At 43.5% G+C, this 16,086-nt stretch overlaps 1 protein-coding gene across 1 annotated transcript; it reads right to left on the bottom strand.

Annotated features, from left to right (window-relative positions):
• Positions 1-12,232: 12,232 nt before the first annotated feature.
• LOC122049291 (cytochrome P450 71A1-like) lies at positions 12,233-13,927 on the bottom strand. Its single transcript, XM_042610693.1, has 2 exons — positions 13,016-13,927; positions 12,233-12,937 (listed from the first exon to the last, which is right to left on the bottom strand). Exons 1-2 carry the CDS (start codon positions 13,901-13,903, stop codon positions 12,323-12,325), a joined length of 1,503 nt encoding a protein of 500 aa, XP_042466627.1. The 5' UTR covers positions 13,904-13,927; the 3' UTR covers positions 12,233-12,322.
• Positions 13,928-16,086: the final 2,159 nt, after the last annotated feature.

Raw genomic sequence — 16,086 nt, 5'->3', positions numbered from 1 at the left:
TCCTTGAGGGATAACTCCTCTTGACACTTAGCCTCAGATGACTATAGGAGAACTTCAAGTCTATTTTTATCATCTCGGAGATGGTCAATCTCTAGTTGGGTCTCTCCCAGGATTTGTTTCTGAGAGACGTTCACCTTCTTTAAGGACTCCACCTCCGCCTTTAGTCGGGATACGACTGTAGCAGGGTCAGAGATTTGAGATTCTAGGTTAGCAACTCGATCCTTTAAGATCTTATTCAACCGGTGTATATGCAAGAACGTCTTATTTAAGCGGAGCGATTAGGCAAACATCTATTCATAGTAATAGAAAAGTAAGAACAGAAAGTCGTAATAGGAGGAGGGAAGCCATAAGAGAAAGCGAAAACTTACCATGGTGGTAGTTTCAGAGGACAAGTTTGCCAGGGCAGGCAGTGAGAAAGTATCCATCGCCTTCATAGTTTGCTCCCATTGAGTTGCTAGTCACCCCCATAGTAAGATAAAGTGAGCAGGGGCAGCAGGATAGAGACGTAATCCCCACTCTATGGGCAGAGTAGCACGGAAGCGGGAACAACGATACTGGGAGGAGTCGAGAGTAGTCCCGTTGGGGCCAGGTCGAGAAGAGGTAGGTCCTAATTGAGTAGAGGGACTAGGTTGGGTAGAAGCAGGTCCGGGTTGAGTAGCGAGGCTAGGTTGAAAAGAGGCAGGCCCAAGATGAATGGAAGGGCCATGTGGAGAGGAAGTGGTCGGTCGGGGGGAAGAAGGTCTGACTGGGGCGCGGGGTCTATATTGCCTCCTCAGATCGATCTCTTCTTTAACGACTGAGGCCTTCCCTCGCTCAGCACCTGTCCGGACTCTCGGCGGCATAATAGGGTCGCTCAGGAGTTATGGATCAAGAACGGAAGTAGAGGCCAGTCGGGATGATGGAGTAGCAGTCTGGGCCTCGGATACCAGGTCGGGTCCCGTAGGTCTGCGCCTTGGCCGGCGCAAGATCAGTTGTTCATCTAAGTTTGACTCCTCTAAGGGGGTCTGAGGTTGACGAGCAAGAGGAGTTGGATGAGCGCACCTTACAGATCCAGGAACAGGTCGAACATGCAGGGCTACTTGAGCGGCCGAACAAGAAACAATAAAGGCAGCCACCCCTAGAGAAAATGGAGCAGAATGAGAGAGACCCCTCTTATCCAAAATTATGCGTCCCTGGTGGTTTATTTTCAAATCGCTCAGGGGAAGAGGCTTAGTTAGGGATGCTCGAGTCAGAGTATTCGCTGCAAGAGAGCACCCGAATCAGAGTAGAATGACAAAGGCAAGCTAGGGTAGGGTAAGCCTTACCTAAAGAATGCGGTAGCTCTGAAGGGATGTGACTCAGCCTAAACAAAAACAACACGTCTTCTATCAGAAGCATGAGCAAGTTGAAGTGCTAACCTTTTAGTTGCACGGATTCCTCCATAAAGTTAGGATCTGTCTGAAAATCCCCTAGATAGGGTGCCGAAGGAAGAGCTGATCTTTACTGGGTAGGCCACTCCACGACAATAGGGAAACGTACAAAAAAATATTTCTCCTTCCATTCTGATTCTGAGGATGGGACAGATAAAAGAAGGTAGTACGAGTACGGGCTTAGAGATGGAAAAGACCTTCGTTATGACGATGAGGAGTAAAGAAATAGTGGAACAGGTGGGGAGTCCATAGGACATCACACACTTCACAAAGGAGAATGAACCTACACAAGATCCGTATGGAGTTGGGAGTAAGTTAACACAGAGAGATGTAGAAGTAACGACTTACGTTAAAGAAGAAAGGATGGATAGGGAAACAGAGGTCGGCGACAAACTGCTCTTTGAAAAAAAGTCACATAGCCCGCCGAAAGGGAGGAGACCCTATGAATCTCAGAGGGTATGATGATATGCATGGCCACGGGGACTTTATATGTAAACCAGAAATCATCCAGATCCACACCGGCGAAGGTCGAGACTTTAGGAGCGTATGCAGGCAAAGGGGAGTCCATGAGAGGTTGCAGACACCAAGTGAAAGGGCCATAACACATAAGGTAGCAAAAACAATAGGAAGACTTAGGTTGGAGGTGAAAGGTTTAGTGAAGTGGAAGGGGAAGGATATTTATAGCTATCAAGGGGGCCACATAGGGCCTTGTTATCAGTGCTAATCAGGCGATTAGTGCCTAAGGTAGCTAGCGTCAGCCACAGACTTAAAAGTAATGATGGTCGTAGGATCATTCTAGAAAATCATGCCAAGAGGGCGTGCCAGAAAAAGCTGAGGCAAGGGACATGAAGTGAAAGGAGGGATAAGGAGTTGTCATGGCTTCAAGAATAGGCGATGCTACAGTAGCTCCCCGTTGGACCTGTAAAGGGACTCTTGAGTATCGGGGCTCGCGACTAGACGAGTAACCAGATCTCATGAAACTCGATCGGGGACCCTGGAGTATGCTGGTCAGGTAAAGTGACTGATCGTGTAGCTAAATCGCTAAACCCAGTCGAGGAACCCGGTCGGGGCATTGAATTGGCCAGTCAGAATAGACGCCCGGTCAGGTAAAGTGACCTTCCCAGTCACAGGCCTTGACAACTACATAGATGTTAGGTTGACTAAGCACCTACAAGAGGGATAAAACACTTAACAAATTACTCGAACATATAAAGTGAAAAGGAGCATAGACCCTAGGTGAGCGTAATAAGTGAACAATACACTACATAGGGGTAGTCTATCCAATCACACGCCTTTCATAATCTTCAATTCAAAGTTATAGAAGGAGCGACAGCCTTACATCCTTGAAGAAGAAATGTACAAGATAAACACAAACTAGTCATCAAAGGAGGGGAAGGCTTCGTTAGGAAGCTCTTTCAGGAGGCGGGCCCGGTCCAGGAAGGTATCCGAGGGAAATGACCAAAGATAGCCTTGCTCATGCAACTACAACAAGGTCCCTGCTCCACCATAGCAAATCATTCGGTTGATAAGATTGTCTATCTTTGCACTGAATTCTTTAAAGGCTAAGTAGGCAGCCTTGTGAGTTGTCAGACGAGAGCTCTTGCCCTCTTGATATTCTTTCAGCTCTTCCCTAGCTTTGAGGGTTTTAGACTGTGCCTCAGTTAATTCTAGGTGGGTGGCCATGGTCTCTGCCTTAGCTACTGAGAGTTCATCTCGCAGAGACTTGAAAGCAGCCTCAGACGCCTCCCACTGTTTCCGAAGAATAACTTCCCGGTCAGCGCCATCTAATATATCTATCTTCTTGGCCGCTAGGTCCCTCTCCAGAGCATTGTGCGCCTCTTGAAGCTCCTACAACCGCGAAGAGAGGGTGGTCACCTTTGCTTCCCTCTCTTCTAGATCGGCTAAGATCTAGGCCCGCCGCAGTTCCTTAAACTTCAACTTGGACTCGCTAGTCTTTAAGGCAGTCTACAAAGACTGTACTTTCTCTGACTCCACATGAGCCAAGCCTCTGGTGGCTCGGATCTGCTCCTCCGTGATTTGTAGATAGGATTAGATCGGGCTGCCGGTAGTGGTCAGGTCAAAAAATATAGTTGGCAGTCGTAGGAGATGCCATCTCCTGGAGACAAGCCCTCAAGATCTCATCCTCCCACTACAGACCGGCCACATACTGCGATAGGATAAGACTCATGACATAGGTATGTCAAGAGTAGGGGAGGATTAGCATCATCTCAAGGATATGAAAAAGAAATAGATAAAACTCACCGATACTAGCCGTTGCGAGAATAGGTCGGCCAACTCCAATTGTGGTCCTTCCAAAACATGGTCGGCAGTAGTTTTCCATGAGTCATCCAGGGCCTCGTGGAGTTGCACCTAACCATACTTGGGAGGTGATGGTGGAAGGAATGGGGCCCAACACTTGTAGAGACAACAGCTGGAAGGATGAGGTGAAGGTATACTGGCTCTTGAGGCGCTCCTTGGGACGGGAAGAAGAAGCAGGTGCTGAAGTGGGCACCTGGCTTAAGGATGGTTGAGTGGAATGTGTGAAAGCCCTGGGCTGGTCTCCCACTCGGGAGCTGGTCTGTTCCGGGACGAAGACGGGAATAGGAGAAGAGGCTACAACCTCTGTTGTCGGGGGAGGGGTCACCCGGGCAGGGGTCATGGCTTTAGAGGACGCCCGGGACGTAGGCAGCCTCTGTGGTGAAGACAGGACTGACAGGGTAACGCGTCGCCTCTTGCGCTGAAGGTGTAATCATTGCTCGGGAGCTGGAGAAGGAGCACTCTCACCAATGGCTACCACGGTGAAGATGGATTCAGTGCCAGGGGCCTCAGGGTCCCCAGATTATTGAGAGGAAGCCTCTGCTGAGGCGCTGGTCTGAAGGGCTTGAGGAACTTCTTGGCCTACCAAAATCTCTTGGCCCTGCTTCCGTAGGATGTCACTGGGCATCGCGGAAGAGTCAAGAGTGAAGGCTCGAAACATGATGACTAAAAGCAAAAAAGCATACCTCAGTTAGTGGAGATGTAAAAAGAGAGTCAAGTAATCTTACCAAAAGGTGTGCTCAAGGGTGTCTGAATGAGGCTTAGCCCAAAGGTATATAGCACACTCTCCCACAACAAAGAAGGGAGCCGCAATTGCACTCCTTCCAATTTTTTGGAGGTGGTCAAGCAAGCAGGTTGGTGTTGATCATCTTGCAGCTCAGTGGTGTTGATCATCTTGCATCTCAGAGGGAGAAGGAAGATGGAGGCGCCATTCGACAGGCCATGTCATGACGTCAAGAAATTGGACGTAGAAAAAGTAGGATTTCCAGCCTTTATTGGAAGAAGGCATGCCCTTAAAAAACTTATACCCAGTCCTAAATTGCACCATGAAGACGCCGGGTTCAGAACGCTTGAGGGAATAGAAGTGGTGGAAAAGTTGAGGAGTCAAAGGAACTTGATACAAGTGATAGAGAATCACCATTCCACACATGGCACAGAAGGCGTTGGAAGCGAATTGGGACAAATGAATGCCAAAATACTGACTTAAGGATAATAAGAAGGAAGGAATGGGAAATCATAGTCCGCCAAGAAGCTGATCTTTGAAGAAGGTCACGAAGGGGGGGATATGGATGGTCATCAGGTCCAAGGAGGGGTAGTTGATATGCTTCAGACAGCTTCAAGCTGGATCGTACAGATTTAAGGTCACTCTTGTCCAAATCTGAACAAAATTAGGCATACCAGGGCAATAGTTCATCTCCGGCCATTATCTAATCAACGAACGAAGGTGAAATGAAGGAAGAAGGAGAAGTACTTACATGAAAGGGAGGGTTAGCAAGCAGAAACGAGTAAGGAAAGAGAGATTGGAGGAAGATAATGTGTTGGTGAGCTACTACGAGAAGCCTTTAGGGTTTTTAAACTAAACCCCTTAAAGAGCATCAGGGGTCGAACTAGACAATCGAAACAGCGGAGCATACTATGACCGTTAGATCAAGGGATAGAAGCGTCCTGGGGTTGTGTGCAGAAAGCATGGGTTAGACATCATCACAAGTAAAGTTCAGGGGGCACATGTCGGCTCCTTATGAAAGGGCATTTATGATGGACATGACAAGAAAATCATGGAGGTGATATGCAAACGGGAGCACCCTACCTCATGAAGACTATGCCTCGAGGATTAAAAATTCCAGGCGGCTGTCTCGGGAAATGAAGCAAGAGATGGCGGGAAATGTTGATCAAAATTGGGCACCTCCACCCATCCTCGGAATCAGAGTAAGGTTCAAATTTGACTAAAACCTTATGTAATGCACATTGTGATCACAGGAATATTAGGCCAGGTCCACTAGCCCAACTCCTTTAGAGCCACAAGTGCTGCCCTTCCAAGACCAATTCCCAGACAGGCTTCCAGATCAATTCCAGGTCAGGCTTTTAGATCTATTCCTAGTCAAACTTCCAGATCAATTCCTGGTCAAGCTTCCTGACTAATTCCCGGTCAGGCTTCCGGATCAATTCCCGGTCAGGCTTCCAGATCAATTCCTGGTCAAGCTTCCCGACCAATTCCCATTCAGGCTTCCAGATCAAATCCCGATTAGGCTTCTAGATCCATTCTTGGTCAGGCTTCCAGATCAATTCCTAGTCAAGCTTCCCAACCAATTCCTAGTCAGGCTTCCAGATCAATTCCCAGTCAGGTTTCCAGACCAATTCTCAGTCACGCTTCCAGACTCTCGCACCAGCGCGAGTTATAAGTGAGCCTGCTCTCATGACCAATGACCTCTCGGTCGGGCATCCAGATTCTTGCCCCAGCGTGAGTTATAAGTGAGACTTCTCTCACGACTAACGACCTCTCAGTTGGGCTTCCAGACTCTCGCCCCAGCGTGAGTTATAAGTGAGCATGCTCTCACACTTATAGATTCTCGCCCCGGTGCGAGTTATAGGTGAACCTACTCTCACAACCAACGACCTCTCGGTTGAGCTTCCAGACTCTCGCCCCAGCGTGAGTTATAAGTGAGTATGCTCTCACGCTTCCAGACTCTCGCCCCAGCGGGAGTTATAAGTGAGCATGCTCTCACGCTTCCAGACTCTAGCCCTAGCATGAGTTATAAGTGAGCCTGCTCTCACGACCAACGATCTCTCGGTTTGGCTTTCAGACTTTCGCTCTAGCACAAATTATAAGTGAGCATGCTCTTACGCTTCCAGACTCTCCCCCAGCGCGAGTTATAAGTGAGCATGCTCTCAAGCTTATAGTCTTTTGCCCCAGAGCGAGTTATAAGTAAGTCTACTCTCACGACTAACGACCTCTTGGTCGGGCTTCCAGACTCTCACTCCAGTATGAGTTATAAGTGAGCATGCTCTCATGCTTCTAGACTCTCGCCCCAACATGAGTTATAAGTGAGCCTACTCTCACGACCAACGTCCTCTCGGTTGGGCTTCCAGACTCTCGCCCCAGCATGAGTTATAAGTGAGTCTGCTCTCACGACCAACGACCTCTCAGTTGGGCTTCCAAACTCTCTCCCTAGTACGAGTTATAAGTGTACATACTCTCACGCTTCCAGACTCTCGCCCCGGCACGAGTTATAAGTGAGTCTACTCTCATGACCAACGACTTCTCAGTCGGGCTTCTAGACTCTCGTTCCAACACGAGTTACAAGTGAGCATGCTCTCATGCTTCCAGACTCTTGCCGGAGTGCGAGTTATAAGTGCGTCTGCTCTCACGACCAACGACCTCTCGGTCGGACTTCCAGACTCTCACCCCAACGTGAGTTATAAGTGAGCATGCTCTCACGCTTCCAAACTCTCACCCCAGCACGAGTTATAAGTGAGCATGCTCTCACGCTTTCAGACACTCGCCCCAGCATGAGTTTTAAGTGAGCCTGCTCTCACGACCAACAACCTCTAGGTCGGGTTTCCAAAGTCTCGCCCTAGTGCGAGTTATAAGTGAGCATGCTCTCACGCTTCTAGACTCTCGCCCCAACACGAGTTATAATTGAGCTTGTTCTCATGACCAACGACCTTTCGGTCGGGCTTCAAGACTCTCGCCCCAACGCGAGTTATAAGTGAGCATGCTCTCACAACCAACGACCTCTCGGTCGGGATTCCAGACTCTCACCCCAGTGCAAGTTATAAGTGAGCATGTTCTCACGACCAACGACCTCTCGGTCGGGATTCCAAACTCTCACTCCAACGCAAGTTATAAGCAATCATACTCATGCACTTAATAAGTCATGGGTCAGCTTTCTACACTCTTGTTCCTGGGCGGGTGATCAGCAAGTAGAGCCTTCATTAACCCCCTTTCAGGGTCTGCATAAAGTAAGAAAGTGCCAGGGAGGAAAGGAAAAAAGAAACATGAACAAAGTGTTGGAGTGTATACTAAAAACCTAGCTTTTGTATAAACATTTATAAGAATCACATTGATCAAGTGTCTATATATACCAAATGTAGATGTTCAATTAATTTATATTGTAGATAACATAGTGTGTTGTGTCACACACAGAAGATCGTGTTATCGGTTCTTTATAAATTAAAAACAGTAGCTCACGACCAAGATGGAAAGGAACAAACCATTGGAAGGTCGTAGTGTAATTAGGTATTAGTTTATCTTAACTATATAATTACACTAGTACACTTAGAGTGTATTGAGTAGGACCATTAGAGGTCGTTTCTTTTTATACTGACTTTATAAAGGAACAAAGACCTCAGTTATTATGGAAATGTGTGCTCTTAATCCTAATATAATAACAAGCACATATATTTGATATTTATTTCTTTAATTTATCAACGGGTGAGATTTAGTTCGATAAATCAATAAGCCCGATAAGTTGGAAATGATATCACTTATAGTGTGTGTTGTTGATTATAGAAGAAAACTGTGTCCTAGTGATCTAGGTTGATAATGTCCCTAAGAGAAGCTCATAAGGATTGACATGTTAAACCCTGCAGGTAGACTTAGTCCAACATGACGATAAGGTTGAGTGGTATTACTCTTGGACTAAGATATTAATTAAGTAAGTTGTCAGTAACTCATTTAATTAGTGGACATTCGACATCTTAAACACAGGGAGACTAACACACTCATAATAAGAAGGAGCCTAAAATGTAATTTGGGATTGGTGCGGTAGTTCAATAATAATTCTTTAGTGGTATGAATTATTATTGATGAAGTTAAATCGTGTGTTCGGGGCGAACACGGGAAGCTTAATTTCATCGGGAGACCAAAACTAATTCCTCCTCTCGGTCCTATCGTAGCCTCTTGTATATAGAGATTTATACCCACCACATACCCACTTCTTACCCACCTTTATACCCATCCTATTGGGGACGGCCAAGCAAGCTTGGAACCTAAGCTTGGGTCGGCCAAGTAAATAGGATGAGTTGAGTTGGTGTGGCCGGCCCTAGCTTGAACCCAAGCTTGGTGTGGCCGGCCACATCATATTAAAAAGGGATTTTATTTTTAATCTTTTTTAATGTGGATATCATGGTTTTAAAAGAGAGTTTAAAATTTAAATCTTTCCTTTTATAAGTTTCTACAAAAGATTAAGAAAAGATTTGAAATCTTTCCTTATTTGTAGATTGAAAGGTGGATTTTAATTTTAAGAAAACTTTCCTTTTTTAACCATGTTCATGATTTAAAAGAGAGTTTAAAAATTAAATATTTCTTTTATAAATTTCTATAAAAGATTAAGTAAGATTTGATATCTTTCCTTATTTGTAGATTGAAAGGAGATTTTAATTTTTAGAGATAATTTTCTTTTTTAAATTATCCACATGTTTAAAAGAAAGATTTTAATTTATAAAAATTCCTTTTTATAATCCACCATGAAGGGAAAAATTATTGGAGAAATTTTTTATAAATTTCAGGAAATAAATTAGGAAGTTTTAATTCTTGTGTTAATTAAAACTCTCCTTGTTTTGGGGATTAAAGTGGCCGGCCATTACACATGAGAAAAAGATTTTAATTTTAATTAATTAAATTTTACCTTTTCATGGCAAAAGAATTAAGGAAGTTTTTATTTAAATTTCCTTATTTGCCAAGACCAAGGATTATAAAAGAGAGGGTAGAGGTGCCTTTGTGGCTAACAACTCTATTCTTTTCTTCCTCTCTTTTTCTCCTTGGTGTGGCCGGCCCTAGAGGTTTTCCCTCTCCTCTTCTCTTCTTCTTTAGTGGCCGGTTTTATCCTCTCTTGGAGCTCTTGATGGTGGCCGGTTCTAGCTAGGAGAAGAAGGAGAGAAATGAGGTTTTGTTTCTTGCATCCCTTGGAGCTTAGTGGTGGTGGTCGGACCTCTACTTCTCTTGGAGAATTATGGTAGCCGAATCTTGCTTGGAGAAGAAGGTGGCTTAGGTGGATTCTCATCTCGGTAGATCGTTACCCACACAACGTCCGGGATAAGAAGAGGAATACGGTAGAAGATCAAGAGGTTATTTTTGCTTACAAAGAAAGGTATAACTAGTAATTATTTTCCGTATCATACTAATTTTCTTTGTATAGTTATTTTTGGAAATACCAAACACAAGAGGCATATGATTCTAGAGTTTCGAATTAGTTTTTTTTTCAAGTTTGTGTTTTCTTTATTTTTCAAATTTGTGATTCGATTGTTCTTTTTGGTTAACCTAGAGTTATTTAAGGAAATTAAATATTAGCTTTCCTTAAAAGGCTTTGTCTAGGCGGTGGTGGTTGCTCCTATATCCAAGAAGGCCATGTGTCTCGCCATGCAGTCCTGGAAGCCAATTTGGGAAATTAATATTTAATGAAATTAATAACATAGGTGGATTTGAATCAATAGTGTTAAGTTCCGCTTGCGATTCAAATCTAAACCATTAAGAACAGATAAGTTAAATTTGGAATCAATGATGTTAAGTTCCGTCTGCGATTCCTAATTTAATTTCTAAAGAACACAATAGGTTATTTAAGAAAATGTTCGACACTTGTACAAAATTTTTGTACAGTGGAGCCGGTACGGTTTTCCTAGGACTAACCAACACAAAGACCAAAATCCAACCAGATTTACATTTATTTGATAAAGTACAGGAGATACCCCTTAAAATCTCATTTTTACATTGGAGACATCTAAGTGATCAGAGTTCTCTTCTAGTACTACCAGCCGGTCGGCACCTCGGGTAAAAGTGTTCAGCTTGACCTGCCTACTCCAGATAAGCTCGCGTCTGAGTCAGCTCCGCCTTGGTGGACTGAATAATGTGACGTTGCTGAGTAATGGTTTCGTCTTTAAGCCAGTTTTCTTCTTGAAGAAGGGTTATGGAAAAGACGTGTTTTTATTTCAAATAGATTAGGAAATTAGCTTGACTCTCCAAGTCTAAATTAGCTTTCTGTTTTAACGCTACTTTGGCCCAGACCCGAGATTTAGCGGCTAACCAAAGTTCCTCAATTTCTCGGCGGAGGAAGGACTGAAAATCCCTATTCTACATCATCTCGGCTAAAGCAGTATCCTTCTGGGGAAGCAACTGAGTTAGATGAGCTAGTTGTTAGCGAAGGTGTGACATCTCATCAGACTCAGAGATAGATTCCATGGTCAAAGGAAGTTAGTAAGGAAAGTATGATGGTGTAAGGGGAGTCAACCCCTTTTAAAGAGGAAGATGTGAGGAGTCTGCTTCTGCGAAGGGTTTGTGAGGCCCTTCTCTCGAGGTTGATTGGGCAATTAAATAGTCTGCAATACCAATGGTTTGGGAAAGGAAGCTGCATTTATAGTCACGCAGGTGGAGTAAATGAAACTCGAGTCTGAGTCTAGTCAGTCGGATTTGACCCTCCTTCGATTAACTTGGAGGGGAGGTTTGTGATACAGTGCATGAAGGTGGGGTCTGATAGGGTCAGGCAGTCAGAAGTCAAGGGAATGTGACAGTCAGAAGTCAAGGGGACGTGATAGTTAGAAGTTAAGAGGATGTGACAGTCGGAAGTCGGGGGATGTGACAGTTAACAGTTAGAGGAACAAAGGACTTAGACCTCCTATGACATCATCATCTGCATAATTCCCGACTGAGGGCTTACAGATCAAGTGCCCAGATCTGAATCAGGATGTGCAATCGAGGTGATGCTTGACTTGCTCCGACTGGTCGGGTTTTCACAGCTCGGTTATATCCAGGCCTGGTTCTCTTAGTAGACCAACTCTCAGTCAACTCTTGAGCACTCTCACCGCAACTCTCCCTGCCTCTCAAGGCTCAAGCCAGGCGTCATGCTTGATGGATCATCCTGAGTTGCCCCTAATCATATCCTAGCAGGACTGAAGGCGCTAGGCGACAACAAGGTTAGGGAATCGTAACTGTCTGTCAGAGAATAACTGTTGTATGTCAAGGAATATTCGAAGGGTCGGCTATCATTTGTGAGTGGAACCTTCTTCCGTCCCATAGAAGGGTGTCACGCGTCCTCCATCACCCTACAGGGTCTGACACCCGACATTCCCTGACATCGGTCATACTCCAGAGGTACGCACGGTCATATAAAAAGGGAGGTCCCCTCCCTTGAGCAGGTACACACACTTCTTCTTTTGTCCTCTACCGTTCTTTTTCCTTCGTGCACCTTTTCTTTTGGGGAAAAGTACTTGATTTGAGCATTGGAGGACTTGTTCCGGGGACTTTTTTCTTGGTTTCTGGCGTCTAACGTTCTGTGTGCTTGTCTGAGTGCGCGCATAACTCAAGTACCACCGGTTTAGTTACTATCGTCCGTCAGCACCACGTGGGGGTCTGTTATCTGGAGCACATATGACAGCTAATCCGACCTTCATATATCTGACTTAGATTCTGAACATGATCACCTTACAATTAAAACATCAACAAATTGTGTAATCCCAAGTATAATTCATAGGTTTTGAATGTGTTTCAGCACAATCTTTCATCCTTTTTCTTCATATTTGAGATGCACAATTATTATTATGCTGAAGTGATTCAAAGCATCAGGTTTCACCAGTTTATTGCTGCTGCAGCATATACAGAGTTAATTCTACCCATCCCACGTTTTGGCAACAACATGAAGTCGCCCTTCTCGCCGGACCAATAAGCCCGCCACCTCTTCCATGCCAAACTCCTCCCTGCTCAATCCGGCAGGCAACCCCCAATCGAACCGATGCACCAAGTTCGCCAGAGCAAGCTCCAGAGATGCTATGGCAAAGTTCAATCCAGGGCAAATCCTCCTGCCCGCTCCAAACGGAATGAACCGGGGGTCATTCCCAGTGAACTCAACTTCGCCGTCTATGAACCTCTCCGGCTGGAACTCAAGGGGCGCTTCCCAGTACTTCGGATCTCTGCCCATCGCCCATGCATTAACGAACAGTCTCGTCTTCTTCGGGATGTTGTAGCCTTGAACCGGGCAATCCTCCAGAAGTTCTCGCGGTAGAAGTAATGGAACGGGGGGATGCATCCGGAAGGTTTCCTTGATGACGGCCTTCAAGTAGGGCATCTGGCAAAGCTCTTCCTCTTTCACCATTTTGCCTCTGCCGCCGGCTACGCTTCTCACTTGGTCCTGCAGTTTTTGCATCTTGCTCGGGTTGCGAACCAGCTCCGCCATGGCCCATTCCAGAGTTATGTACGACGTCTCTGTTCCGGCGGCGAACATGTCCTGCAAATTGCAATTGCGTGTGTTTCGGCTATTCGACCTATTTGCTGTGGAAGTTGAGCAGAGGAAGAATTAATCTACCTGAAGAAGCGCCTTGATGATTTCTGGAGTGAGGATGGATTCCAACACGGGATCCTTCTGAAGGGAGATCAAAACATCCACGAAATCTTTCTCATCATCCGACGACACTTGCTCTGCATGCTCCTGGATAACCTGATCCAGCAGATCGTCCCACCTCTTCAGGCTCTTCTTTACTCTCGCCACGTTGCCGAGCAACCAATCCACCCAACCGAGCCACGGGAGGTAGTCCCCGATATAAATCTTGGCCAGCAGCATCGAGTTCTCGGAGATGAGCTCCGAGAACAACCATTTCCTCTCTTCGAACTTCTTCCCCGTGACGACCCGACACAGAATGTCGTTGGAGAAGGCAAACAGGACGGTGGACATGTCGATCTCCGCTTCTGATCCCCGGGAGCAGATGGCGGCGACCATGGCGGCCACCTCCTGCTCGCGGACCAGAGCGTAGGATTGCACCATCTTGGAGCTCAGCAGGTGAAGGGTGCAGATCCGGCGGCGTTGCTTCCATTCCTCGTCGTAGGGGGCGAAGGCCACGTCATTGCAGCCGTCGAGGAGGATGCGGGTGGCGGTGGTGGCGGGGCGGCTGGCGCAGATGTGATCGTGGGTGCGGAGCACGTCTCGGGCAGCGTCGGGAGAGGAGACGACGAGGGTCGGGACGCAGCCGAGGCGGAGGAGGATGAGCGGGCCGTGGCGGTTGGAGAGGGCGGCGAGGGACTTGTGGATGAAAGGTCCGATCTGGTGAAGGTTGCCGACGAGGGGAAGCCCTGGCGGCGAAGGAGGCAGGTCGCCATGTGAAGAGCTAGACTTTCTTTTGACTTGTAGTCGTAGAATAACAAACAGAAGCAGAAGCAAAGGAAAGAGTAAGAATAGGGAAACGCTCTCAAACTCCATCAGTCACGACTCAATTTGTTGTCCAAGCGCGTTTAAAAAGAGAGGAGCAAAAATAAAAGCCGTCTTAAATAAGGCAAATCATTAAAAATTATATTTTTTGAAATAAAAAAATAAAAAGACACGTATTTTATTCCCAGAATACTATTATTATAGTACTACCATAATATTTGACACTATTATAGCAGATAATGTTACCTATTACAATAGAAATTATTATGTATGCTACAACGTATAATATTTAAATAATCAATTCTAAACTCTAGACATACTTATAGCCAATGTCTGCTCAAGATTTAATTGGGGCCCTAATATTTTTTATATTTTTATATTATCATATTTAATTTAAAAGAACATTCACTTTAATTTTAGATCAATTAAAAAAATTAATTTTAAATTTTAGATTATTGCTATTTTATTTGTTGTTGATTAATTTTAATTCTATATCTTATCTCTTAAAACCAAGTGGACTCTTCTCCGTATTAATCTCTCAAAAACATACTGTAATCTTCTATGATGTAGTGTCTTTTTTTCTCTCTTATTGATATTCATGTGCTCTTTTCCTCTCTTGTTAGATTATTTCTATCAATATTCAGGTGCTCTTCTCCTACTAAATAATTGTAACTAAATCTTAAATTCTAAACCTTAAAACTTTAAACTCTAAATATTATTATATCAAATAAGGCCGGCCCTATATTTTAAGGATCCCGTGTACAAAACATAGAACCCTATTTCATATAGATGTTTACTTTACTTTATTGATGTCAACACACTTGGTATTCATGGTGTTTACTCTATGTGTTAGGGATTTTATATATATAATGATTTAAAATAATAAAAATAAAACAAAATAATAAATAAATTATTTATTATTTAGATCCTAAATCTTAGTCCTCTCTAAAAGGACATACTTCAGATGTCATTTTATTTATGCTCACTACCTAAATTCTAACAAAGAATGTCATACTGAACATACTTAAACTTAAAACAACATCAATTCTTGAAAAAAAAATACAAATTCAATCAAAATTTGTAAATTTCAACGGAAAAAAGTTAAAAACAGCCCACCCTCCCCCAAATGTTTATAAAATATCTATTTTTTTTTTGTCAAAGAATACTACACTGAACATACCTAAGCTTAGTACTAATTTATCATTTTAATGACATCTAAAGTGTGTTATTTTGGAGGGGACCAGAAGGAGACTTCCAAGAGATCCAAACCAATCTAGAATACCCTAGTTAAAACAGGAGGTGATAAATTCGATTAACATAAGTTTTATTGAAATACTTTCTTTTCTTTTCTCCTCTGTCGCTCCAACCCCTATTCACAAGTGCGTTTCCTAGGTGAATCAATTACTAAAACTGAGACTGAGATTGGGGTCATGATAACTGCCCCACTCTTGAATGTATTGGCTCGCTAGACACCTAGACTCATCTTGAATTCCTTTTGCGATGAACTTTGACCTTCTATAAGTAGCATCTTCCATTTTTTAACTTTAACTGCAGCTTAGCAGGACTTTCTATCCTATGGGAACGTAGAATTGTCTAGTTTCGCCACATCAGAAATTATAAAAGATAAGGCAACATCTTTAAAATAAAAAGTTTCAATAATGTATGCTGTTAAAAATTAATTAAATAAAATAAGATCTTATCTACTTTGCAATTTAAAATAATAAAATTATTTAATTAGATCTTAAAAGATGATATTGTCAATTTAGTAATTATTTACTACCACTTTAAAAATTCTTTTGTACAGTTGACCGTTTAACTTGCAAAATAAATAATTTTATTGCAAACATGAGTATTAAAAACATCAATCTACATTATAAAGGAGTAAATCTGTTTAACAACCAAACTAAATTGAATGCACAAATTAAACGATTTATAAAATTACAAAATAGTTAATAATAGAGCATGTTAGCAAATATCTGTTGTTTTCATAATCACATGTATAAAATGTAATTTAATTAACTTGAGAAATCTAAATCAGCTTCTGAGTACAATCAAACCAAAGAAAAAAAAAGGAGAGAGAGTAAGATATAGAAACATACAATAAGAAGATGATATTCTACGCCCAAATCCAAACTTTCTTCCAAATTTGTTGCACTTATTCATCCTCAAATAAATTACGAGATTTTAATTCAACATTTGAGACAAAACCTTTTATTACTCTCCTATTATATATA

Source organism: Zingiber officinale, chromosome 2B (assembly GCF_018446385.1).
Source record: "Zingiber officinale cultivar Zhangliang chromosome 2B, Zo_v1.1, whole genome shotgun sequence".
Taxonomy (NCBI): domain Eukaryota; kingdom Viridiplantae; phylum Streptophyta; class Magnoliopsida; order Zingiberales; family Zingiberaceae; genus Zingiber; species Zingiber officinale.
The sequence above is the reverse complement of the archived record's forward strand: the minus strand, read 5'-3'. Positions and strand labels throughout refer to the sequence as shown.

What these genes read in the sequence shown, in the direction of transcription:
- LOC122049291 (XM_042610693.1), bottom strand. Translation starts at nt 13,903, where the DNA reads ATGGAGTTTGAGAGCGTTTCCCTATTCTTACTCTTTCCTTTGCTTCTG. An exon ending in TCATCAAGGCGCTTCTTCAG is followed by an intron (nt 12,938 to 13,015) that starts GTAGATTAATTC and finishes TGCAATTTGCAG; the next exon opens with GACATGTTCGCCGCCGGAAC.